General features: G+C 38.6%; 6 protein-coding genes across 14 annotated transcripts; 3 read left to right on the top strand and 3 right to left on the bottom strand.

Moving 5' to 3' along the window:
• Positions 1-2061: 2061 nt before the first annotated feature.
• LOC147278270 (anthocyanidin 3-O-glucosyltransferase 5-like) lies at positions 2062-3895 on the top strand. Its single transcript, XM_086251345.1, has one exon. It carries the CDS (start codon positions 2151-2153, stop codon positions 3606-3608), a length of 1458 nt encoding a protein of 485 aa, XP_086107471.1. The 5' UTR covers positions 2062-2150; the 3' UTR covers positions 3609-3895.
• Positions 3896-4842: 947 nt separating this feature from the next.
• Positions 4843-6366, top strand: PEX11A (peroxin 11A). The gene has a single exon (XM_086251651.1). The coding sequence runs from the start codon at positions 5099-5101 to the stop codon at positions 5885-5887; it is 789 nt and encodes a 262-aa protein (XP_086107777.1). The 5' UTR covers positions 4843-5098; the 3' UTR covers positions 5888-6366.
• A 2152-nt stretch (positions 6367-8518) lies between these two features.
• Positions 8519-12214, top strand: LOC147278268 (Phospholipid/glycerol acyltransferase family protein). Of its 6 annotated transcripts, none has more exons than XR_015123584.1 (9): positions 8519-9298; positions 9396-9512; positions 9663-9700; positions 9957-10021; positions 10251-10319; positions 10646-10779; positions 11270-11364; positions 11462-11525; positions 11894-12214. XR_015123584.1 is itself a non-coding variant. In XM_086252519.1 (9 exons), the coding sequence occupies exons 1-8, from the start codon at positions 8786-8788 to the stop codon at positions 11567-11569; spliced, it is 1185 nt and encodes a 394-aa protein (XP_086108645.1). In that variant the 5' UTR covers positions 8541-8785; the 3' UTR covers positions 11570-11592; positions 11894-12208. The 6 variants fall into 6 exon arrangements, 4 of the variants coding, with proteins under 4 accessions (XP_086108647.1, XP_086108645.1, XP_086108646.1 ...); XM_086252519.1 differs by having other exon boundaries at positions 8541-9298; positions 11224-11364; positions 11462-11592; positions 11894-12208; XM_086252520.1 differs by having other exon boundaries at positions 8545-9298; positions 11224-11364; positions 11894-12205.
• Positions 12215-12575: 361 nt separating this feature from the next.
• On the bottom strand, positions 12576-16033 carry LOC147278267 (PPPDE putative thiol peptidase family protein). Of its 2 annotated transcripts, none has more exons than XM_086249660.1 (4): positions 15664-16033; positions 14161-14418; positions 13621-13908; positions 12576-13073 (listed from the first exon to the last, which is right to left on the bottom strand). In XM_086249660.1, exons 2-4 carry the CDS (start codon positions 14369-14371, stop codon positions 12829-12831), a joined length of 744 nt encoding a protein of 247 aa, XP_086105786.1. In that variant the 5' UTR covers positions 14372-14418; positions 15664-16033; the 3' UTR covers positions 12576-12828. The 2 variants fall into 2 exon arrangements, with proteins under 2 accessions (XP_086105786.1, XP_086105787.1); XM_086249661.1 differs by lacking the exon at positions 15664-16033 and adding an exon at positions 14716-15143.
• A 2214-nt stretch (positions 16034-18247) lies between these two features.
• Positions 18248-22302, bottom strand: JAC1 (J-domain protein required for chloroplast accumulation response 1). 3 transcript variants are annotated; one of them, XM_086249658.1, is made up of 9 exons: positions 21638-22301; positions 20650-21422; positions 20147-20565; positions 19936-20041; positions 19440-19507; positions 19167-19232; positions 18999-19076; positions 18572-18748; positions 18248-18416 (listed from the first exon to the last, which is right to left on the bottom strand). In XM_086249658.1, the coding sequence occupies exons 1-9, from the start codon at positions 22105-22107 to the stop codon at positions 18378-18380; spliced, it is 2196 nt and encodes a 731-aa protein (XP_086105784.1). In that variant the 5' UTR covers positions 22108-22301; the 3' UTR covers positions 18248-18377. The 3 variants fall into 3 exon arrangements, with proteins under 3 accessions (XP_086105784.1, XP_086105783.1, XP_086105785.1); XM_086249657.1 differs by having other exon boundaries at positions 19936-20050; positions 21638-22299; XM_086249659.1 differs by lacking the exon at positions 18248-18416 and having other exon boundaries at positions 18728-18863; positions 19936-20050; positions 21638-22302.
• A 592-nt stretch (positions 22303-22894) lies between these two features.
• Positions 22895-25434, bottom strand: LOC147278265 (arabinosyltransferase RRA3-like). Its single transcript, XM_086250987.1, has 2 exons — positions 25012-25434; positions 22895-24310 (listed from the first exon to the last, which is right to left on the bottom strand). The coding sequence occupies exons 1-2, from the start codon at positions 25195-25197 to the stop codon at positions 23192-23194; spliced, it is 1305 nt and encodes a 434-aa protein (XP_086107113.1). The 5' UTR covers positions 25198-25434; the 3' UTR covers positions 22895-23191.
• Positions 25435-25466: the final 32 nt, after the last annotated feature.

The following is a 25466-nucleotide window of genomic DNA, read 5'->3' as shown; positions in this document are numbered from 1 at the left end:
TTAATGTTGGTTGACATGTTAAAACTTAAAAGAAAGAAGTAATTGAAAGTAAATTTAGATCGCTTGAAGGGTAATTTAAGTACAATAATGAACAAAAATAAATAGAACAAAAAACAGAAGGGTATTTATGGTAATTTGGGTGTTCAAAGTGAAGCAGCAACCTTGGAGGGGGTGGAGGTGGCGGTTGGAGGAACAACCATAGCTGGCTGTCGGTCGCAGTCAGTTGGTATGTTGCCATGTAAATTGCAAAATGTGTTACGTGTTGGATATAGCTTTGGTGGGAGGTTCCTTACCGTTGAGTAAAAGAATCCAAAGTCCCTCACCAAAAGGAGGACTAGTGTGGTGGGCATCCAACGGCTAGTCGGCTATATTGACTCGGTCTATAAGCTATGCATTTCCTGGGCTGGGCCTTGCGTATTGGTTTTTACGAGTGAGAATTGGGTGAAAGTGACATACTTGCCTCTCTTAAAGGGCCTTCACCTTAGCTTTTGTTCAACAAACGCCCATAGCCAAAAAATTTCTAAACATCTGCTGGGCTGGGCCTTAAGTCTTTAGTTTGTAAGAGTCAAAATTGATTGGGTGAATCTATTAAAGGGCCGACACCTTGGGCCTTTCTTGAAAGGAAAAAAGGCCCAACAAAAGTTAAAAACCAGAGAGTTGGATTCTAGAGGATTTTCTTATTGAGTATGTGCTATTGCCAAGCTGCTCAATAATCTAGATCATGTTTGCTTGGAAGATGCAGCTAATCAGAAAAGAGAGGGTTGAAAAAACAATGGGTTTAGGTGAAAGAGATATTTCGACAATCTTTTTTACTTTTCATTGATCTGCACCTTAATTTTCTCCATTGGGGCCTTGGAGTAGGAAAACTACTACCACGTACCTGACCTTTTTTATATTATCTTATCTAAACAAGCACTGGTTCTCAGCAACCAGCCAACACTGCAGACGTCTCATCTCCACAAATACTTTTGGCACCGTCAACTATATATTGTATGCTTGCGTGTATGACATGTACAACTATAATATTAATTGTCATTTCTTTTCATTTTTAGACGTGAGTGGCCTGCCTTTCTCATCCCTTTTATAATATAGAATATATGATACTTATCATTGGATTGATTGAATGAAATCGAAAGTTGCATTGTACAAGTATTAGTCCTCCTTTTCACTAATCGGCCTGGCCCATCAATTAAAAGTAATGCTAATATACCAAATTTTTTATACTTCGATCATGTATATCATTAGGTTTTTCAGTAAGGGCAACTGACCTTGTAACTATTAATTAAACCTACATGAATAGCGTGAAGCAAGATAAGAAGATCCGACGTCATGGATAGTGACAATTAAGGTTTTTTAGTGAGGGCAACTGACCTTGTAATAACTTGCCGACAAGTTTCAGTACTTTGAAATATACATGCATTAAGATCAGCAAATGACTATATATATATATATATATATATATCTAGATACACTAGATTCTAATCAACTTGCCAATAAATATGCAGAATTAGCTAGCATGACATATCAATGTCTTGTACATTAATATTAAATCCCTTAGGCCTTATCTATATATATATATATATGAACAAAACCGGCCAGTTACAATTAATGGCTGGTTTTATAATCTCACCTACATTTTTACCAATTTCGAATGAACTCTATATATATATATACTCGACACAATTTTGGGCTCTTAAAAGCTCAATCATTGGCCTTTGTAATTGAATAACTTTTAGAACCAACTAGCTAGCTAAAGTAAATATATAGTGTATACTTACTGTTTCGATCTGCAGGTTGGCAGGGGATCAATTAAGCCGCAGATCGAACTGGAAAAATAAAAATGAAAAGAAAGTAAAAAAGAAACACGAACTGTCGACACTGCCAATAGAACATGGGGGTAGACATATGTGGACACTAAAAATAAATTAAATAATGCATGCAACATTATGAGCAAATTACCAAACCTGATCATCAATTATTTAATACAAACACTGCACGTCCGTACTGTAATCAAGTCTAACGCAGAAGATATGATAAAGCCTATATATACATGCCACTAGTCACCACAAAATTAATTCCACCCAACTGCTTTACTATTCTCTCTCTCTCATTGTACTGACATACAACACAAAATCAGAAACCAAAACACCATGGTTGTGGGCATTGTGAGTGAATCAGCAGCTGCTGCTGATACCACCAAACCCCATGTGGCAGTCCTACCGAGTCCCGGAATGGGCCACATCGTCCCGCTCCTGGAGCTCTCCAAGCGCCTCGTCCTCTACCACGGCTTCCGCGTCAGCTTCCTCAACATCACCACCGAAGCCTCCGCCGCCCAAACCGCCCTCCTCCACTCCCCCACCCTCCCCTCCGCCCTCCACGTCATCGACCTCCCTTCCCCTGACGTCTCCACCCTTGTCAACGACCAAATGCTGGTCCTCCACCGCCTCTCCGTCATCGTCGACGAAAGCCTCCGCTGCCTAAAGTCCGTCCTAATCGACCTCGGCAAACCCAAAGCTCTCATCATTGACCTTTTTTGCACCCAAGCCTTCGATGTCTGCAAACAACTCTCCATCCCAGTCTACACTTTCTTCACTCCCTCCGCTGCTTTTTGCGCCTTCTCCTTTTATCTCCCTAAACTGGACCGTGACGTGGAGGGTGAATTCATCGACCTCCCTGAACCGATTCAGGTCCCGGGTTGCTCCCCGGTCCGGACCGAAGACCTACTGGATCAGGTCCGGAACCGAAAGAACGAAGAGTACAAATGGTTCTTTCTCCACGTCAGCCGGTTGCCCTTGGCGGCCGGTATATTCTTGAACTCGTGGGAAGATCTCGAACCGGTCCCGATTCGAGCCCTTAAAGAAAACCCGTTCTACCACCAAATCCAAACTCCCCCGGTTCACCCAATCGGACCGCTGATTAAAGAGGACGAACCGTTGACCAAAGCTGACTCCGATTGCCTGGCCTGGCTGGACCAGCAACCGTCCGACTCGGTCATTTTCATCGCACTCGGGAGTGGCGGCACTTTAACCGCGGAGCAACTCACTGAGTTCGCTTGGGGTGTGGAGCTGAGTCGGCAGCGATTCATATGGGTGGTGCGGACGCCAACGAACGGGAGCGCGTCGGGAACGTTTTTTAACGTGGGAGGGGATGTGAACGATCCCAAGGCTTATTTGCCAGATGGTTTCTTGGAGAAGACACGTGGATTGGGCCTGGTGGTGACATCGTGGGCATGCCAGGTGGCAATGCTGAATCATCCATCGACCGGTGGGTTTGTGTCCCACTGCGGATGGAACTCGTCGTTGGAGAGCATGACGTATGGGGTTCCGATGATCGCGTGGCCGCTGTACGCGGAGCAGAGAACGAACGCGACGGTGCTGGCGGAGGAGATTGGAGTGGCCGTTAAGCCGGTGAAGGAAGAAGGGAAACAAGTTATTGGAAGGAATGAGATTGAGAGGGTGCTGAGGCTGTTGATGGAAGGTGAGGAAGGGAAGGTGATGAGAGCTAAAGCTAAGAAGCTCAAACAAAGTGCGCTGAGCGCGTTGAAAACTGGTGGATCGTCTTACGACTCGCTGTCTCGTATGGCCAAACAGTGGAAGGATTTTAAATGAGTGCTAAAACCTAATTAATTAGCTAGGTGCTACCATATATTCCACTAAGGGTCATGACGTACGTTCTATTCCTGCAACTCATCTTGTAGCTTTCTGTTTGTCTGATTGTTTTTTTGTTTGTCTGGCTTGCGAATACTTGTTTGAAATTCCCTGTTTCTCTTGTGTGCGCCTAATATATATATATATATATGATTCCGTAAATTGAGTTCTTATGCCAGGGCTTGAGGAAAATTTATTCTGAGTTATTGTAACACTGTGTCATATTTGATGTAATAGATTATATGTTAATTTTTTGGGTTTTTTTTTTTTTTTTTTTTTTGGGTTTTTTTAATAAATTTGGATACCTAAATTTTGAGTTTTGTCCCAAATTGATATACAATGTGAATTTTTTTAAAAAATACTAATAAAATTTGATTATGTGTGTTACATATGTCTTATACTTAAGGTTAATATTGTCTATTCATGATTTTAGGCTGACTAAAATGACAATAATTTTGATGTATTATTTGAAAAAAGCACTCGGGAACAAGGGAATGTTAGTGGATATGAATGGGAGGATGTTAGTGGATATGGGAGTGGCTGTAAGGCCAGAGATTTGATGAAAGGAGGAGAGTGGTGGGACGATGTGAGGTTGAGAGGGTGGTGAGGATGGTCATGGAGAGTGACCAAGGGGAAATCATGAGGCGGAGGGTTAGAGTGCTCCATGCCACTGCCACCAAAGCTAGTGGATCGCTCCTTCACTTGCCAAACGAATGGAGGACTCAACCCACATTTTGATGTTTTTATTATGCAATCTGCACTCAATATATCATATAGAGGTTATAGTACAAATGTGAAACTACTGCCACCATCAAGATTTGGCCCACTAGTTTGTAAACTATTGCAAGCTTATGAGTAGAAATAAACTAATAATCCAATATGGTTTGTCGCACTAATTTGTTTTTTTTTTTTTTTTGTCTGAACATTAATTTGTTCAATGTTGCACATTTTTTGTTGTTCATGAATAAAATATTGCAAACTTGTACGTTGATTATTTAGAATCCTTTATTTGGGCCTCCGGTATTTTAATCTTTTTGTTGGTTTGTTTGTGCTATCATTGGGCTGAATATTTCATTTTCATCATAAATGTTTGGTTGACCGGCCCGAAAAAGCCCATTAAAAATCGAAAAAGAAAATACCAAAAGTATAATCGGCTTGCAAATTGGTGGCAGTTGGCACGCAAAATAATAAAGACTGACGACTGTGAGGGAGAAAGAAAATAACGAGGACGGACCGACGGAGATAGAGTGCTAGAGTGGGACTGTGGGGCAACAGTTTTCTGCTGAAACGACGGCGTTCGGTGTCTAGTTAGTTCAGAAACGTGTAATTTCCAATTTTAGAAGACATAAGGATGCCGTTTGATGTAATAAGAATGCTTTATGGGATGTTTGGATGTAAGAACTAAGAAGTAATAACTGAGTCGTCTCGTTCTCTGCAACATCTTCTCCATCATGGACTCATCCTCAAAAGCTTCAACAGCTGTCACTCCTTTGTTGAACCAAGAAAACCTTATTCCTCAATCAAAGCCAAAGGACAAAGACTTCTTGAACCACCTCGAAGCTTACCTCGCGAAGAGAGATGGCGTGGACAAGCTCCTCAAGATATCCAGGTACGCCACCAAGATCGTACTCGCATCGTCAGCCCTCCCCGAAACTCTAACCCTAATTCAGCGGCTCAAGAGCTTCGAGTCGAGCGTAGGGGTGAGTCGCAAGGCCTTCAGGCTCGGCAAGTTCGTCCAAGACGTGAACGCTCTGCGAAACTCAAAATTCGATTCGAAAGAGGATCTCGTCCTTTCCCTCATCGCCTATGGAGGCGAGGGCTTGTACTACTTCGTCGAGCAATTTGTTTGGTTGGTTAAATCGGGTTTGATCGATAAACGACACGCACACAATTTGCAAAAGATCAGCGCTTGGGCCGAGTTCATTGGGTACCTGGGTAGTGTTTCATTGAAAGTTAGGGATTTGAATCGGAGTGCGGAAGACGAGAAGTGTCTGAAATCGAGCATTCAGATCGCGATTATGAGGGGAAATGGGTGTCAGGAAGAGAAGGAGAGGCTGAGGAAGTTGCGTGAGAAGAAGTTGATGAAGAAGCTCTCTGTTGTTCAAGATTTGGCCGATGGGTTAATGGCGGTAGCTGACATTCGTGACGGCAAGGGACACTTTTTGGGGCCGCTTTCGATATCGTTAGCCGGGCTGTTATCGGCACTAATTAGCACTCATAAGAATTGGGTTTCTTGCTAAGTTTCATGGCCTTTTTACAAGGTATGGTTTCTTAGAATCTTGCTTTCTTTAATTTCTTATTTTCTTATGAATGATCAATTTAGAGTTTGGACTGCAATTGGAAGAAAGGAAGAGAGGGAAGAGTGAAAACTCTTATACTGTCAGTGTAGGAAATACAATGTGAATCCCTGAAGGGTTCTTAGTTACTTTGGTTTTTACTTTTCTCATGAATAAAACTGCATTCACTGACAGGCAGTGGTTCAATGAGAATATATTTTTGTGCACATTGAGAATCTTTTTTTCTTTTTTTTAATTTTCTTATTGGGAATTGAGAGGCATGTACTATATGACTGAGAAACTCTGAGACCCATTCATCAAGACCTTATTACTTGTCCTTCCGAGCTTATCAGTTCTAAATAACTGAGCAACTTAATAGTTGTCCCTACTCCCTACACAACTTATTTGTTGTGCTGGTGCCCTTGGGCTCTTTGTTTGTTAAATCTTGTAGTTGTTTTCTGTTCTGGCCTGTCTTCTGTGCAGTCCTGCAGCTTTGTATCTCCTCTTTGGTGCTTAATAAATTTTATTTACCAAATGAAAAAACAACAACTTTATTAAATAGATTCGAAAATGTGACAGTGAACCTGACAACATTCAGACCAATTGATGCAGAGCTCCTTGTTTAGGATCTCAACATTTATGGTCAATGCCAATAAGGAGCTATAGAGGTCATCAGCTCATGTGTTGTTGTGAAAGCACATGTCTTAAGTTAATAGAGTATGTCAAGTGACATTTGTGCCACATTTTCATGTTTGATCGTCTTCTACTTATTCATAAACTTGCTATATGGTATAATTGAGTACCTTGTTCCGAGAGAATTTGCCTTTTCTGCCCCATCTGCAGTCAAATCTATATGTTTATGAGATAAATATCACTTAGGGCCTTCATACCTAATTAGAATACAACTGAAACCCTTGCTCATTCTTGAGACTCCTCTTGCTACCACCCTGCTTGTTTTACATTTATAGTTCCTTACCAGTTAAGTTCCCATCGGTACTATTGATAACCAATTACAGAGCAGCACATATATGCTAGGTTTGGTTCTATCTCCACTTGGTTTTCTTTGTCATTAATTGGCTCCCGGAAAGTCTTATTGTCTAGCAAGAACATGAACGATAAAGTGCTAAGAATATTGAAATTTAGCGGCATGGTGACAAGTGCACTCGTCTCTCTCACTCAGTCCTTGGGTTCCAGTCGTCACTACTGCAAAAGTCTTGCCTAAAGGAAACATTTTTCTGTCAATCTGTAGCCTAGCTATTTATGTCAATCGTTTTGTAACAGAAACTTAAAGACTTAACTCTTGTCTGTTTATATTTGAAATATGCTAATTATGAACACTACAATGGGTATATGGTGCTCAGTGGCATTATCCTGCTCCAACCTATGCTTTTATATTCTTCCTAAGCTTATTTTGGAGCTGTTATCTGCAGAGGACAAGAAGCCTCTCTCAAGTTGTTTCTTATTTTATTAGTTGAGAAGGCAAAACGGAAGAAAAGAAAAATTTAGCACTGGTAACAATGGGCTTCTTTTCCTCTACGTGTTGCATTTTAGGTTTCCCTTCCCGGCAATGATACGTTATTTACTCAAAATATATATATATATATATATGTCAATTCTCTTTCCATTTTTGAAAAATATTCTCAAGTACAAATCCTACTTCCCATATTCTTAAAAAAAAAAAAAAAAAAAAACCGGTTCTCTTACCACCGCACCACCAACCGATGATCTGCCCTATTGGAAACTATTAATTCTCATTTATATTACTCTTTTTATTTTTATTTTTTTATTCTCTCATTCTTGGCTAACTACTCTCTATTTCATTGGAAACTATTTAAAAATTTAGTGAGGGGACTATGCAGCATCCCATGATTCATGATCCATGAGTAAGATTGTAGATTGTATAAGACCAACCCAAGATTTTCTTTTAGTGGGCCAGCCCAATCTCAGTAAGAACAAAATGGGTAAGAAATTGGGTCAATAGAGAAGGACTTCTTTATTGGTTCCAAATCTCGGTTCGGTTTCGGTTGGGAACCGAGAGAGAGAACGGCGATCGGCGATCGGCGATCAGCGACTTTATTATAAATTAAAAATTTTTTATTTATAAATTATTATGAATTAAAAAGATTTTCTTATAAATTTTAAAACATATTCAATTTCTATCTAAAAATTATTTTTTAAAAAAATTTAAGTCTAATTATCTCTTAAAATTATATATAAATCAATTAATATATATTATAATTAGTGGTTAGATTCGATTAAAATAAAAGATTTTAATATTGAAACCAAAATTGAATTGCTCATTTCGCTCAATTTCAAAAATTTCAATATTGAAAACAAAAAAAATCAGACCAAATCAATCCGATAAATTTAATTTGATTTAAAACTCGATTTTTCGATATTTTTGTGCACCTCAAATCAAATAAGGCCAAAGTTTGTTTAGTATTCACGGTATTATACTGACTACTGAGGCCATTGATTATCTGATTACTTGACTTATGATAGCGACACCCGGATCTACAATAGGCCCCACAAATCTCCAGTTGGCATCATTGGCTTACATGGTAAGCTAGATTAGAGTCGCCAACAGCACATCCCTGCTCGTACATGGACTTTGTTGTATTGTAAAGACTAATGAGGTAATTAATTAGTAAGTGGCCAAAAAAAAGAGATAATTTAGTAATAAAGGGAATTTTGACGCGCGGCAAGAAAGCACCCCCGGCAAGGCAACCTTCACGAGAGAGATAGAGCTACATACAACAACAGACAGCCTGACTCCTCTTTCCAGATCTACAACTCACTCCTAATTCCTAAAACCTCGTCGTTTCAATGGAAACCTGAGAGACTCCCCCAATCAGCTTAATAATGGAGTCGGAACTCAAAGATCTCAACTCCCTACCGGCAAAACCAGTCGTCCAAGACGAAGTCGGCGGCGGCTCCGCCAAGGACGACCGCCCGCTCCTCAAACCCGACCCGCCCCAACAAGTCTCCACCGAGGAGCTCCAGGAGCTCGAGAAGAAATGCGCCGCCTACGTCCGGCGCGATGTGTATGGCACCATGGGACGCGGCGAATTGACGTGGCGGGAGAAGGCGTTGCTGGGCGTGGCCATGGTGACGTTGGTTCCGATACGCGTGGTGGTGCTTATGACGCTGTTGTTGTTGTATTACTTGATTTGTAGGATTTGCACGATGTTTTCGGTTCCGAATCGAGACGAGGAGCAGGAGGACTACGCGCACATGGTCGGGTGGAGGAGGGCCGTGATTGTCCAGTGCGGCCGCTCCCTATCCAGACTCATGCTCTTCGTTTTGGGCTTTTATTGGATCAACGAGACCTACCGGATTTTGGATACTGAGCCCAAGCCCACCACCACCGCCGAGGTACTACTACTACTCTCTCTTTCCTTCTTTATACTTTCTTCTCTGCTCTACAGCCTCTACTCGTGTTTGTTCAATTTGTTCTTGTTAATTTGGTTAGGGCAAAGATGAGACCGAAGAAGAGCCTGAAAGGCCTGGAGCTATTGTATCGAACCATGTATCGTATTTGGATATCTTGTATCACATGTCTTCTTCCTTCCCAAGCTTTGTTGCCAAGGTTTGTTACTTTGTATCACACTGCTATCAAAATTCATTCAAACATAATCCAATTTTATCTGTCTATCTATCTTGATCTTGTCATTGACGTATTTCTGTTTCGGGCCTGCCTGTCGTTTGTCAATTTTTGCAATGGACTTTATTGGTGAAGAGATCGGTAGCTAAACTCCCTCTAGTTGGTCTCATCAGGTTTGTTAAATTCGTATTAACTTCCTTTTAAAGTTCATTGTCATTCTTAAAATAAAGCATCTGAGATTTCAGCTAATTTTAGTTTTGTCTCTGTTTTTGGGAAAATGCCGAATTTGTTTCATCATAAGAGCATAATATAGTTTGCACTTTTATATCTTTCTGAAAATCTGTTCTCTCTTATAGTATAGACTATAGTATACAGTAATTTTTATGGGAGGGAGAAAGGAACTCAATTTCCGATGCATATTTTTGACAGCAAGTGCCTCGGTTGTGTCTATGTTCAGCGGGAGTCAAAATCATCTGACTTCAAGGGTGTTGCAAGTACGTAAATTGTAGACACCTCTGTACTCTTTCTAATTGTTCTCAAAATTTGTGTTGGTTCAATTATTTTAGATAACTTTGACAGTGCCATAAGTGGGGGTAGGGTTGAAAACATTTGATCCTTCCCAATGTTCGCAATGGCTGGAGCTTTGTACACTGCAGTGCCTTATTATTAGTGGCCAAGTATATGTTTCTTTATTTTCCACTTAATCCGCTCCTTGGCTTGCAGGTGTTGTGACTGAAAGAGTTCGAGAAGCACATCAGAATAAGTCTGCCCCACCAATGATGCTTTTCCCAGGTTATATTTTTGAAACTTTATTATTATTCTATTTCCCCCAGATTGTGCGACTGATTATTTTCTTCAATGGACTGAGGAGCACTTTGCAGTTACATCTATAAGCTTGATTACTTGCAAGATTATATTATAATCAAACAGTGACAGTAGAAAAGAATTCCCAATAAAATAAGTTTCAAACTTGTTCTTGGATGTCTTAATCTTCTTTTCTCCATCCGCAGTGAAACTAGTTTGCAATTCATTTCTTAGTGACTTGCATTTGTTGTCAAGCATATAATTTCTTATACTACTGTTAACTGTTGTTTAATTTATCTTTAATCTTTCTGCAGAAGGAACTACTACAAATGGTGACTTTCTTCTCCCATTCAAGACAGGAGCATTTTTGGCGAAAGCTCCAGTGCTTCCAGTGCTTCTTAGATATCCTTACCAGAGATTTAGTCCTGCCTGGGACTCGATATCTGGGGTGAGTATATATTAAGCAATTTCTGTGATCACCTATAAAGAAAATACTTAATAGTTCAAGCTAATTTGTACATAATTCAAATTATTGTAATTTTGGATTGGGATACTCACTGAGTGTGTCTCTCAATATCCTCCTACTGAACCACTGGATGGGTTAAAGCTGACTGTTCAATAAGATCTCGAGGGAGCTGGTGGTTTGTTTATTTGTTATTCAAATTGGTAATTGGCTTGGTGTGGGATCTGGCAATCAGCGCATTGTTTAATTATGTGCTTGGTGCTAGCTCAGAAAATTCTAAATTCATTCAGTGTTGAAAAAAAAAATTCAATGTATCAGGCATATACACTGTTTACATGGGCTGTTAAAATTCAATCAGATACATCTACATCTTTCCTTTTACAGCCTTCTAGACGTCTACTTTTAGCTCCCTGATTACTTAATTTTCAGGTGCGCCATGTGATATTTCTTCTCTGTCAATTTGTAAATCACATAGAGGTCACAAGGTTACCAGTTTATTACCCTTCGCAGCAAGAAAAGGATGATCCAAAACTCTACGCTAATAATGTCAGAAGGTTGATGGCCAGTGAGGTATCCATCCCCCCAAAAGCATATAATGAAAAAATTACATCTCTTTTCTCACTTGAGAGCATAACTTGATCCCATCTGTGTTTCTGTTTGTTTACAGGGAAACTTGACTCTATCAGACATTGGACTTGCTGAGAAGCGGGTTTATCATGCCGCTCTTAATGGTAATAATAGCCGTCCTAGTGTTTTGCATCAGAAAGACGATTGATAAATTTCATGGCCTCGCTCGCAGTTGAGTTTCTTAGTTTCGTTGGTAGTTCATGATTGCACAGCCACAGTGAGGGGTGGTCATCATCATTATTAACTTGTAATGATGTGCCATTGCTGAGAAACCCTTTGGTGTGCCATTATTAACTTGTAAACCCCCGTGCTTATGGAAACTGTGGCCTTTAACGCTAAAGAATCCAATCTGAGAGTATAATGAATTTATGTTAGTGTGGTGTTTGTATTTTACCATGTTAAATGCATTGCAACCCCTATAGACGAAACTTTGCACCTGTAAATCTGAAGCATCTCTTTCATGTTCCTGCAGGTTTGTTTTGCCAATGCTAATTCGGATTCCCCATCTGTATATTCATTGTATGGAATTGTTATAGGGAAAAATTAAAATTTATGTGGAATGCGGAAGTAATATTTTTTGGTCAGATTAGTGTATTTTTCTGATGCTGACATGCTGTGGAGTTAAGGTGACATTCTTTTGATTGTTGTATGTTCCATCAGTTGATGGAAGGATCGGAGGAGTTGATTTATCCCACAATTGCTGTTTTTAACCGTGTACGTTGTATTGCTAATTTGCTATTAACCATCAACAGTTCAGGTTTTGATTTGTTACATTAAAATTTGGTTCCTCAATTATAAACTCTGGCCTTGGTCAATGCCAAAATGGCGCCAAAGTGTGATGGTCTATCTCAATCTGTCCTTTCTTGTGCTTCCCCCTTCCTAATCACATCTTGCAAATTGCAATGGAGGTTCAGTATTCGAGAATAATCCACATACATTGTCCCATGAAACCTTGGCTTCTCTCTCTCTCTCTCTTTCTCACACACATTTACGATCTCATTCGAGGAATTCTATTGCGTGAGTTATATAAATGAAGGTCAAATAGCAAACCCAGGAATTTCCGGTATTTAGGCTTTGAAATGGGAATCAGATTTACTGCACATTGATTGCCAAAACAATGATGATGTTTCAAACTAGAGGAAAATAAAACGAGATAAAAGAGAGAAGTGGTAGCAATTTCTTCATAGATTCGCTGTAAACTAGAGTTACAACGATCACAAACATCTCTCCACAAACCTGGAAGAACAAAAACAATCTGAGTAATGGCAGCCTTCAAGTGCTGACCCACAAAAACTTTGGAACAAGTTCTCCTCATTAAGGTTGTGGAGGTCCATCATCATATTAGACTTCTACAGACATCCATGGTTGTAAGAGCAATCTTCCAATCTTCCAAACAGGCAAACACTCTCACCTTTCCTTCAAGGAACCATTACTTGACCTTCTCAATTCCCATGGTGGCAGGCAACCTTTCAAGGGTGACTGTAGAAACAATGAAGATGATGACAATTGCTTCTGCCGCATTGAGATAGAAGACAGGGAACTGAAGGCACTTCTCAAACTCCTCTTCTCGCTATCATATGGTTGGCAGTTAGGATCATGTTGTACAGCAGAAATCTTTAGGGCTTCAGGAAGTATGCAGTTGCATATTGAACCTGCCACATATTGAATCATTGAGTACATGGAATAAAGTTAATTTGGCTTGGTTTTCCACCATTCATTAAATACTCTCATGTTCGAATGACTCTAAGTCTCCTTTTTCTTACGAAAATACTATCATCAGAATGATAATTCGAATGAATTTCAAAAGCACTGTTCCACAAACTCCAACATAAATAAAGAGACATATTCAAACTCCAAAGTCCAAATAGGAGCACATCATACCATAAGCAAAAGGAAAATACAGGGAGATACTCGTACCAAACTTAAAGCAACTAAGTTCTACAGGGTTCCTATAAAAAAATTTCTAAGGTGAGACCATGTAAAACATTTTTATAGGGTAGTTGGGCATGTAAACAGATAAGGACTGCATAACTAGCAATGATGCAATTATAGTCAAACAAGTGCTTAAATCCAAAATGCCTAAGCCTAAGAAGAGTTCTTGGTGAAAATTTTTGTGCAAATAATTTAATGAATCAACTTTCATCTCAATCCTGAAAAGAGGGGGGGGGGGGGGGGGGGGGGGTGGTGAGGAAAGGATACCTATTCTTGCTAGTCGATTTACCCATTTTGGAATTGATTTCCCGGTTAGCTTGTAACAAATATCCCTGCAGAAATGGTTGCAGTTCTTGACAATCAGGTGATATGTATCACCATTGTAGTTCAAAGACTGGCGCTCCATAAACTCCCTAACCTGAGTAGGGTTCAAGCATGTGGTCCCAATAAATATAGACTTCCTGAACTTGAATCCTGGGCATTGTCGAGGTTCAACCTCAAAAACGCCACTGGAAGGGTAGTCATGTGCTCCAAATGCATATTCTACACCATGAACTGCACAGTGCAAGTGGACTATTAGAAAATCTGAACTTCATTTAATTGAAGCAATATAAAGAGGAGAATAACAGGTTTTTAGTAATTTGAGTGCTTACTGCAGCCTAATGTACACAAATAGCCCTCAGAAAAATCAAGAGGATCAACTTAAAATCCCCACAATGAACAAATAGAGGTATGGTTCAGCTGAAGCTTGAACACAAAATACATTAGGCAGATTATATAAAGTTGCAAAACAGAACACAAGCTTACCTTCAACACCAGAGTGAAAAATTCCAAGGCCTGCCCAATATACATAGCCATTCATGGGTGTCAAGTCATATACATTGAGATAAACTGGTGCTTTGCCTGGATCACGGCAATCTGACTTTGATTTGGGAAATAAACAAAAACGGGTGGCTGATTTGTTTTTCAACTGAAGTGGGACAATGGATTTCCATCTTTTCTTTAATTCAAATTTCATGTTTCCTTGATAGTATAACCAGAACTCAGTCAATGCTTGTCTTCAGCCTGTGCATATGGGTAAACATAAAGACATTAGATATCTTATGAAAAAAATCACATAAATTTAGAAGGATGATAAAGGAAAAGGCAAGAAAGTAAAAGAAAAAGAAAAGATGTTAATGAAACCAATAACTCTCCACAGTACTCTAGGTATAACTTGGTCATTTTTAAATCCTGATCAAGCAATGATCATAAAATCTTCTGTTAAAATTCATTCACCTTGTTATATAATGCTTATTGACACAACTGACATAAGTTATTTTAATGAAGGCTGGAAATCCCAGTAAGTAAAACAAAGCATACCAGTTCATAGAAGTTTCTAATGTGGAAGTTAGTAAAAGATAATCATGATTGTAGTGCGAGTCATGCAGGCTTGTTAATGAGCCTGTTTAGAATGATAGACAGAGTCAACAGACATGTTAAGACGTCAGAAACCATGAGCATTACACGCAGGTTGACTTCAGTTGTAAATATTTCTGAAAATTGGTTTATTAGAATGATAAGAGAGCAGAGAGAGAAGGGCGGCATTAGTCAACTAAAATTTTTTAAGACCCGCTGTTCCAACTAATTCCGGTTGTCAAACAAAAACATTTAAAATCATAAATAAGAGAAACCCAAATGCATCAAATACGTATTGTTGATTGACCATAAATTAGAAGCTACAAATGAAATGTGTGGTAAATAAATCCAATAAATATAACCCTAAACTTGAATTTCAAGTACTACATTGACTAGAGTTGCAGCATTATCTTCAACAAAAGAAAGAAACAATTTTCATGGGTACTCAAGAAAACAGGGTCAAGTACAGATCTCAGATTATACAAAGATCTACAACAGATCTAGTCTAAACCAGTCGCTATGAAGCAGAGAGATATGTAATTAAAAGTAACATTTTAATGAGCCTGTTTTTCAATATAACTTAACAGACTGATAATGACGAACAGTGTAGCAACTCATCTTGCCTAGAAAAAAGAAGCAGAGTTATTCATCCAAAAATTTATAAAATAAAACAGAATTGCAGAGTTGCTCTTTTGGTTGCTGAGAAAAAAACTAGAGAAAAAAAGAAGGAATTTTACTGCAGCCATTTCAAAACGCAGTCCATTATAATTCCCACTTATTATTTGTTTACCCGGAATTTCTCGGCTACCAACCGGACCCAAAAGATTATCAGCCCCAAAACATAAATGCAGCCAATAAATTAAAATAATTAAAGAAAAATTCTTAGGAAACATGAAGAATAGTGGGACTCACGGATTCAAAGAAGACAGTCATTAGAGCCCAGCAAAACCCAACTTCTTAAACATTGAAGCAGCTGCGTTTCAGAGCCAGAATGCCAACAACTGCAATGCTTTGTATTCCTCCAACTCACTCATTTCTCAACTCCCAATTCTGAATTCTAACGCGACAAAAATAAAATGGAAAGAAGAAAAGGGAAAATAAAGCCAAAATTGGAAATTTAAGGGCAACGCGTTAAATCAACAAGCTTTTGGCAAAATCTGATTGAGATGCGAAAGAGGAATATCATTATTAGAGTGCAACTGTGTAAGTAAGGAAGAAGAAGAAAGCGGACACCACTGTTATTACAGTCAGGAATCTATTGTCTACTTACTACAAGTCTACCCCTTTGCTTCTTTTTTTATCTATTTAACTAAAGTAGCACGCCAACAACTAATTAAAAAATTAGGAAAACAGTTCATTTCAAACTAAAAATATTAGGAAAAAAGTAAACTAGTATTAATGGAAAACACTGCCGATAATATATATTTTCTTAAAAAAAAAAAAACATATAATATTAATATATTTCTGAAGTAGACTCCACTAAAGCAAGTCCCCTTTTCTTGAAAAAAAAAAAAAAAAAAAAAGAATAAGTGCCCTTTTCAAAGGATTGTTGTGTGGTCATTATCTGCCTATAGCTCATGTGGGATTTGTGATAGTGATCATTTGGTTGAAATTTCAACTTTTTTTTAAGAGCGATATTTAAATTTATTTTTGTTAGATTTGAATAAATCAAATTTTAGACTTATTTAATTTTAATTAATTATCTGTGTACTCTCAGTACTTGGAGTCTCGGACATAGACACAAGTGTTCAACTTGACTTGATAAGATACATACAAGGAAGGCAGGACAGAACAAAACAAAACCAGAAAAGAAACAACAGCACAAGACAATCCATATAGATTATCATTAAACAAATGTGAAAAAGAGGAAATTGCCTTCAAGTTTAAACTATAACATATTTTTAAATGGTAATCTAAAATATGAATGTTCTTATAAAATAATAATTGTAATTACTTAGTATAAGATTAATATATAAAGGATTAGTAGAGAATTTAAATCCGCAAAAATAATAATACTTTTAAAAACCTGCTCTTTTTATCTTTTGGTGAAAAGAGGAGTTGCTTTAAACTAACAAAACAGTCCAATGATTGGGGTTGGAAGGAAGGGGTTTTGAAATCTGAATAAGAGATTTAGAACTGTGATGTGATACAAACATTGTATACTTTGGGAACTCTCAAGTAAATGATTGGGGAATAAATTAAAACCCACTTCTGTAATTCTACATTTCTACTACATATTGAAAAAGGGGGATTTGTGATATTATAAATGGCATTATAATTCTTAATTACTACCATGTCTGAAGTGAGTTTTGACTGTTGACAATGTGGGTGTCTATTGTCTAATACAATTGAAGTGCAGTACAGAATTGCCAGCTCTTACTTGCTTTTTATAATCTTATATATACAGAAGGGAACAGCTACTTACGTCCACTGCTTTTATGGCTCCACAGCTCCACGGACATCTTGTGCTAGGTTTGTCCAGTTTCCTCCTATGCATCAACACCAGTATTCATTAATATTGCCATATTGGCCCTGATAAATATGTATAAATAAACACTTAAGACAGTGATGGCTAAATTATGATTGAAGGAAGTGAAGAAATACATGTCCCACATGCATTGTCGATCTCAACAATCTTGCTCATTTATGATCTCAGCCGCAATTCAGATCGACCCACCAGATTTTTATAGGTTTATATAATCTCAATTCTCAACTCTCAAGATATTATTTTAAGTGAATATCTTTGCGTGAAATAAAATTTTATTGGGTGATATGTTTATTGTATTTCACAAAAATAGATAAAATATATTTACTTCTCAGATATCAAACTAGCATTTAAAATAAACACAATAACTATATAAACTCATTACATAAAAATGTTATTTTCTTAAAAAAATATGACAGGAACAATAGGTAAAGAGAGAAACATACTATCCCTTGTATACAACATATGACATGGTCAATGATGCATGATACATGTTTGTATACGATAGATAAGTTTTAACAGTAGGTGGTCAAAAATCACCAGTAGTTTCTTTAAATAAAAGTTTGATTATCAGAATGTGGGTCCCACCACACGTCTGTTGGCGGCCCTAGATTGGATATGTCTCCTTGACGCTCCCCTCCGCATCAATCAATTCAATCATGTACGTCGAGGTGTATATTACCAGATCATGGTGTCGTTTTGTCGCAAGAGACGACAATTACTTCCAATTGAAATACTAGAAACGACAAGCGTATTCCACGAGTAAAGCTGTCGAGTCCTACAAGCTTTCATCACATGGAGAAGTTAAAATCACTTTCCAAAAGTTGGGACCACGGTCACTGTCTTTTTATATTTACTCTTTTCCCATACAGTAAATCTGAACAAGTCTACAATCATTTTAATCCAATCGTAGAAGTAATGGGCCTACATGCAAGATTGGACTAGCCCATACATAAATGGGCCCACTAATCTGGAAGAATGGATTAAACAAAGAATGCAAGGCCCAATTACAAAATTGAGAAAGTCTTTTTCCTTTTGCTTATCTGCAATCAAAATGATATCTACATAAATGTTGATTTCATTATGTGCACTTCAATCAACAAGAACTCCATCAGTATCCTTTCTGACAATCCAGCACATTTCATATTGGACCAAGTGAGTTGAAATGATTCCAGGCCTCCTGCATGCAAAAAGGGAAAAAAGAAAAAAGAAAAAGAAATTGAATGGGCAATAAATACCCTACAAGAGCATTAGTTACTGCTTTTGAAAGAAAATGGAGGAACATGTGATGGTGATTCTTAATAAGCATCTACTGCAATTCAATGAATTACCCACCTGCAAGATATCAAAAATTTTTTCTGCAAGGTATTTCTGATGTGAGGCAGCACCTTTCTGCTGTAGCTTATCTGGGTGTAAACAGAGTAGAGCCTTTTGATATGCTCTTTTCACAGCAATTCCTTCAATTATATCAACAAGAGGTACAGTCTTCCACCCGCTCTCAGGCCAAAGAATCTGGCATGTATAAACCTGCATTAGTTGCTTGGGAAGTAGTCGACATGAACCTTGAGATAAATTCTCAACAACATCTTCCATTTAGTGACAACGAAATTATGGCTTGATGCATACGCTTGTACAATATCCACGACCACCATTAAAGAAAACAGCAGAATACCAATATGGGAGTTTTTCAGTTGTCTTAAAAATGAAGGGGACAACAGTATAGGGGGGATGGAATGAAAAAAACTAAATTATTGATGCTCACATATTGCATAGTAGTCAGCAGTGAGCGTATGTTTCCTTCTTTTCCTTTTGACCACTGTCGTATTTTAGCATCAATCGCCTGCGTTATATGAAGTAGTAGATTAATGCTTGCAGGATAAAGGGAAAAAAAATAAAATTGTAACAGCATGCTGTGATTGTTTTATATTGCCTGAATTTCCTCATGCTTTTTGCCAGCTTGTGGTTGTTTATTGTCATCTTGAGTTATATCTTTGATCTGCCAACAAACCCAAGTATAGTAGCTCATCAGAAAATTCGGAAGAAAATGACTTATAGAAAGTATAACACTGTTCAGATCAAAACTTTAGTTTCTTAATATTTTGAGACTTAGTAAGCAGAAACATAATTGGCATTGAATTTGTTTACTAAGTTCCAAGAATACAAGAAAAGATGAAATCAGTTCTTTCATGGAAGAATCACAAACCTGGAAGTTTTCATGGAAGGACTCATCTGCATCTCTAATAATAGCCTTGGAGCCATTGGGAACTGATCCTGTCAAAAGTTAATGGATAAGTTGTAAGTTCTTTTGTTAGACTATCCACAAATACGGAGAAGTTAAAAATTACTAATCCCACACTCCCACAGTAAATTAAAATACATTGGTAAAGAATACTAAGTGATAGATGATATCACTAAGCTAAGGTTCAGGTGAGAGGGTTATACAGCCACTTCTTGACTCGTGTTTACTAGACATGAGCAAACATGAGTCATCTTCGCTGGAAGCGTATTAGATGGACTTGAATTGATATGAAATATCACCAAACTTACTCTGCATATTGGCCTTGATTGATGATAGAAGACACATTGCAAAAACTCTGTTCAGCTAAGACATTTCCCTAATACTATTGCATACCACTTCTTCCTCTGCCTGAGTGTAGCTAAGCCACATTACTTATACAAGATTAGGAGAACTGACTAACCAGTACATGATGCGGAGACATCCTGCCCAGGAGCATTACCAAGTACATAGCTAACAGTCTTTGCCTCACAAGATTCTTTCTCTGACTGTTTGAGATCTTCATTTATCTGGAAAGACTAGAAAATATAATAATATTGCCATTCAGTAAAATGTTAAAGAAAAGATATTGTTATATTTGGTTATGTGAAATCAAACCATTCCATATTGATTACCATGATGGAAGCATCTGGAAATGTTTTTGTCACATTGGACTTGTGCAATTCCTCATACTCATACATTTTAGTGATGCTGATACTTGCTTCATTCTCTGGTTTGAAAGTTCTTTTCTCCTTCCATTTGGAGCTCTGACTTCCAAAGTCACCATCAACTTTGGATTTTGACACAACTTCTTGGTTGAACATTTTAACAAAATCCTTGACCTTTCCCTTAACTTTGTTTCTCCCAAGATTATCACCTGAGTTCCTCAGTGAACCTTGGACACTAGCTTTATCAACTTCAATATTAGTGAAGGAACTTCTTTTTCCATTCTGTTTTTTTGCAATTTTATTAGAATCAACATCTACAGATGATTTTTCGGTGCCTTTGACCACACTTTCCTTTCTACCACCCAGTTTAGTTATCTCATCATTGCCTGCATATGGAAATACAGGTGTGTTGTCAGAGGTGGTACACCGGTACATGAGCCCCATGACAGTAAATCCATGATATAACATACCTTGTTGAAGATCATTATCAAAAAACAGAGAAGGAATAGGATTTAGATCAGGCTTCTGAACTTGTTCCATAAGCACAGGAATTTCTTTCTGTGGATCTTCACAAGAAGCGGTTTGAAGTAAAGGATGAGGCTTTATATCCTCGACAGTACTATGAAAGCTGCCGAAGGGTTCTGATTGAGCTAAAGGAAGAATTGCTTCCTCAACAAATTGACATGGTTCTACTTTATCAAGAAGTAAACCATTTTCTTGTTTGTTGTGTTCCAACGTGGAGGACCGAGCATCTGTGAGTGGATGACCATTGGAAGGAAAATCAATATTAGGCAGAGTGGATTTAGGGGATTGCCTTGACATACTCTCATTAGAAGCGCATTCATAAATGCCTGAGAGGTCCTCACTTTTAGTCCTTTTTTGCACTCTTGAACCATTCCCTCCCCTAAGCGGCATCACCACTGGCACTCCTTTGCTTGCCCATTTGTATATTGAGAAATGAAATTGAAACGGACTGCTATTGGCTGCATTTTTTGAACTCTTAGAATCCTCTTCCAAATTGCTTCCTGTGTCTGCTTTATCAGATACGGCCAAGTTTGAGGACCCCTCGCCGCTATTAGAAAGCTCCTGGGAGAAAGGACTGTGACGATTAGATAATTGAATATCATTTCTCAAATCCTCAGGACTTTGGATTGCTTGGCTTGAAAATCTAGAAAGAGATGTAGTACGAGGGGTGGAGCCAAATGTTGGCATGTCCACCCCTTTGGTCAATCTCGCAGGCAAGCTGAGAAATTCAAAGCAATTAAGGTAAGCAAGGCATCAGACATCATGTGCAGCAATCATAACACACAACATGAAAATGTGTTCATAGCCAGCAAAGATTATTTATACCAATTCACAAAATATGAACATAGCTTCTATGAATCAATTAAAGGAGAAAAAAGAAGTAAAATAAAAGAGCAAACCAATTCCTAGCTGTTACTCAAACATCTTGTAAACCTGAATTGTGTAGGCAGTGAAGAAGCCAGGGAGGGTTCAGCTTTAGGCGGCAGGGACCGGGCTGGGCTTAAAGCTCGTGAACCGGGCGCGGAAGAAAAAGGGCTCCGGTGAAGCCTTCTCGGACTCGAACTCACAGAGTTATTACCTTTAAATATGTCATCAAAGAAGTCATCGCTCTGGGTCCGCCTTCTGTTCCGAGACTCTTCCCCAAACACCGGCTTCTCACTCAAACCGGCCCAAGCATCATCATCATCATTCCCTTTGAGTGATGCATTGGTATCTGTAACTTGGCTGGAGCTGTACCTCATTTCATGAATGGATGATCGCCTTGGCGGGCCACCGAACACGTCATGAAAATCAACATCCGAGTTTGTGTAGGGAGTGTTGGCTGAAGAAGCAGAGTTGGCAAACGATCTTTCAGGACTACTATAGCCTAGAAGAAGGCTCTCTCTTTGTGAAAATCTCTCCATTGCCGCAAAGCATGTAATCAGACCACAATTCAAATGAGACAAATTGGCGGGCAGTTGTTCTTGAGCATTATTGAATGGGGATTGAGCAGGAACACATCTACATACCAAACTGAAACTGAAACTGAAACTGAAACTGAAAACGAAGATTCAGAAGGAGACAGAGTGGGTTCAGGACGGAATGTTCTCGTGGGATTTCAAGCCACACAACACTAAGCAAGGATAAGTGGAAAAGTCCAAAACAGTGGGGGAAGCTACTGCCTTATTGGGCAATTAGGATTCAGGATTTTGTTTGGGATGCACTCATGCACCCGAAACTGTTACAGCTCATAGTGACCGTTATTCATAATTTTTGTGACGCTAATTAATTTTGTTATCCACATTGGACGACTTCTTTTTTATTTTTATTATTTTCAATTTAAGTTTTTCTACAGGTTCTAATTTGCCTGGGGTAAGAATTGAGAAAAAAAAAAAAAGGTGTGTGTCTCAAAGGCTTCATGCTCAAATGTCGTATTAAGTTGATGGGCAGTGTCATAAGCTTTCCGAGACGCAATTGCAAATCTTTGATGCTGCTGTCAATGTAAAAAAATCATAAACGCTGTCTTCCAAATGCTATAAAGAAAGCTGAACCACCAATCTCCATATATAACAAGGTCTATCACAATCTTTTCAAGACAGCTTTCACTGCATTGATAATTCCAACCCAATGAGGTTGTTATCACACACAAAGTCCATTTTAGAAGAAAAGCAATCAAGTAAATATGCAGAATTAGAAAACTAGTAAGTCAGCGTGGTGTAAAGCTGTTGATGGCAATAGATGACAAACCCTTACATAAGATTTCGTGGTATATATGATACAGAACAAAGGTCATCTCAGGAGATACTCAAGTGCAACTTAAAAAGTTACTATCATGGAAAAAACAAAAATTGGAAGTAAAATCAGGGGAAAGAAAAAGAGATACATTGAATTGGCCTCAAGTGGTGCAATCAATTTAAGCTACCTGTATCCGTTGAATTACACAGAATGTGTACTGTCTGGCCCATGAACGGGCCAGTACATGATCTTCACTCTTCAGTAGAACTATCGCTACCATTGAGAACCTTCAGGAAACGGTTCCAGCGCATCTTGCTTACCATTAAAATAGAACTCTACTATTGCCTTCATTCTTGGAAGTTTATCTGGGTGGTAATTTACATGAAGGATTACCGGTTTCAACTTTCTCAAATTAGCATCTTTCCTCACCGTCTTGAAGAGGACCTTACTGTTCATAAAGAGATAGAAATCCATTGTTCTCTTGGCAGCATGAAGCCCATCATACCCCGGATGTGAAGGGAAATAGAGTTCCTCATTGAAAACTGCTTGGTCCCATGATTTTGCTTCCCTAGAAAGCCGTCCAGCCACACGATCCAAAAGCTCAATTGCAGGAAGTGTAGGTCTTATGTAAAAGAAACCAGAGTTATAAACCCATATCCTCATTGTATGAGCATAACGAGCCCAACCCATGGAAGGTTCATCAAAAACATCATTAAATCCATAAGCTGTCATGTTATTGTGACCATCAGTCATAGACTCAACATCAGAATCCCGATACAGATGATTGAATGGGTTCTGCAAGTATACTATATCAACATCTGAGAGAAGAACGCTGTAACCCAGTTGCAAAAACTCCCTCAAGACACGAAATTTCAACCCAGAGACGGCATGGTTCCCTCCGGTCTTTGCAATTGAATCAATACCCTCATCTGGGTCTCTCTTGTATACAGGAACATCATTAGCTTTGCAAAATTCTTCAATCTGATCATCCAAAGCTACAACTAGATAATTGGTTATACCGACCTTCTTGATACTAGTAAACCATACCTCCAACATGCTTTTCACATTTGAATTTGCAAGTGCAACTATAAGCTCTTTCCGAACTGCAACTTCCTCCAACGTTTTTGCCAACCTTGGATTCACAGATTCATCAGGAAGGACAGTTGGGTTAGTTCTCAATCCCTTGACAGTACCAAAAGGCCCGGCCTTATGTGGTTTACCTAACACTGAAAACTGCTCATGTGCTTGATCTTTTCCTTGTTCAGCCAGCCGTAGCTTTTCAGCTAGATCTTGGACCTGCTTCTTCAACTCAGCATTCTTGTCTGACAGTGATGCAATATCAGACTTCAGCGTGTTAATCCTTGCTGGTGATTCACATTGAGATGAGCCAATCTGCAATTAAAATTACAAGTGGATAAGTAAGGCCTATAACATGAGCAATATTACACCTCATAAAAAAAAAAATCAAACATCAAACAATTACCGAAAAACTGCAAGGATTACCATATCCTCTAAAGTTAATGCATGACTGAAAACTTATAATAAGTTAATTGTCATTACTAATAGCATACCATAACCCCCAAAAAAAAAAATCAATGATTTATTTGCATTACAAAAACCCCCCCCGGAGATTATTAACAGAGGTCCAATTGTGGCGTGCCACAACATACAAACGACTTGTTTACACTTACTCCACACCAAGCTCATGCATGACACAACGAAGGTGATATACATCTAATACCACACAAAATTAATTATGGAAGCTACAGCATTGCTTGCATCGAGAGTTTTGCAAAAGCATTAGTAATAAAATAAGACGCGTACTACTGTTTATGAGCTCAAATTGATGGATCAATTATACCCAATTGCCTACACGAAACAAGCTCTGCCTATAAGTTTAACTCTCAGCTAGTTTAATCAACTTAGCTGTTTATTTAAATTAAAGCCAATCACAATAAAAATAGTCAAGAATAGAAACCACAGCGAATGTAAACTCGTAAAAAGGCATAATTAAATCGATTAAGAGTGCACTAAGCGCTAAGTACAAAATTCAAAAAGCGAAGAGTGATGAATTAGAGAAGCGAGATCCGAACCTGGAGATCGGATTTCCCGATTCGGCGGTTTTGGACAGGCGGATCGGAGCTAAAGAACCCGTAAGGAAAAAAGAAGGCGAAGACAGAGCCGAGAAGGACTCCGGCGACAATGGCTATCACAATTCGAGATCCACGAAATGACTGAGCCTTGTCTCTCATCAACGACCCGTCTCTACGACCCGCCATGATGAGAGAGAAAAGAAATCAGTCAGCCTTTTGCCTTTTATGGCTAAAACTTGGGTTCTGCTGCAGCTGCTGCTTCAATTGAAGTCAGAGAATCGTAGGTGGAACTGCTAATCTCTCAGTTTCATCACTTTGTCAGAAATGCAAGCGGAGCAGTGAGAAACTCTTGGTCGTTTGCTCCCTGTGAGACAGAGAGAGACAGAAATGCAAGCGGGTAGGATTCGGTGTTTTGCACATTCCCTACTCATGGACGACCGTCTTCGCTGTTGTTT

The sequence above is a fragment of the Dryas octopetala genome, chromosome 7 (genome assembly GCF_963921425.1).
Source record: "Dryas octopetala chromosome 7, drDryOcto1.1, whole genome shotgun sequence".
Lineage (NCBI taxonomy): Eukaryota > Viridiplantae > Streptophyta > Magnoliopsida > Rosales > Rosaceae > Dryas > Dryas octopetala.
Note: the sequence above shows the minus strand (reverse complement) of the source record. Positions and strands in the feature narration are given on the sequence as shown.

Coding starts and splice junctions, on each gene's coding strand:
- LOC147278268 (XM_086252519.1), top strand. CDS start 8,786: ATGGAGTCGGAACTCAAAGATCTCAACTCCCTACCGGCAAAACCAGTC. Junction 9,513..9,662: donor TCCCAAGCTTTGTTGCCAAG/GTTTGTTACTTT, acceptor TTATTGGTGAAG/AGATCGGTAGCTAAACTCCC. Junction 10,022..10,250: donor TGACTTCAAGGGTGTTGCAA/GTACGTAAATTG, acceptor CTTGGCTTGCAG/GTGTTGTGACTGAAAGAGTT.
- LOC147278270 (XM_086251345.1), top strand. CDS start 2,151: ATGGTTGTGGGCATTGTGAGTGAATCAGCAGCTGCTGCTGATACCACC.
- LOC147278265 (XM_086250987.1), bottom strand. CDS start 25,197: ATGGCGGGTCGTAGAGACGGGTCGTTGATGAGAGACAAGGCTCAGTCA. Junction 24,311..25,011: donor TCGGGAAATCCGATCTCCAG/GTTCGGATCTCG, acceptor TTTTAATTGCAG/ATTGGCTCATCTCAATGTGA.
- LOC147278267 (XM_086249660.1), bottom strand. CDS start 14,371: ATGAAATTTGAATTAAAGAAAAGATGGAAATCCATTGTCCCACTTCAG. Junction 13,909..14,160: donor TTTTCACTCTGGTGTTGAAG/GTAAGCTTGTGT, acceptor TGCACTGTGCAG/TTCATGGTGTAGAATATGCA. Junction 13,074..13,620: donor AAATCGACTAGCAAGAATAG/GTATCCTTTCCT, acceptor AATATGTGGCAG/GTTCAATATGCAACTGCATA.
- JAC1 (XM_086249657.1), bottom strand. CDS start 22,107: ATGGAGAGATTTTCACAAAGAGAGAGCCTTCTTCTAGGCTATAGTAGT. Junction 19,508..19,935: donor TGTCTCCGCATCATGTACTG/GTTAGTCAGTTC, acceptor AACTTTTGACAG/GATCAGTTCCCAATGGCTCC. Junction 18,417..18,571: donor AAATTTTTGATATCTTGCAG/GTGGGTAATTCA, acceptor TTTTGCATGCAG/GAGGCCTGGAATCATTTCAA.
- PEX11A (XM_086251651.1), top strand. CDS start 5,099: ATGGACTCATCCTCAAAAGCTTCAACAGCTGTCACTCCTTTGTTGAAC.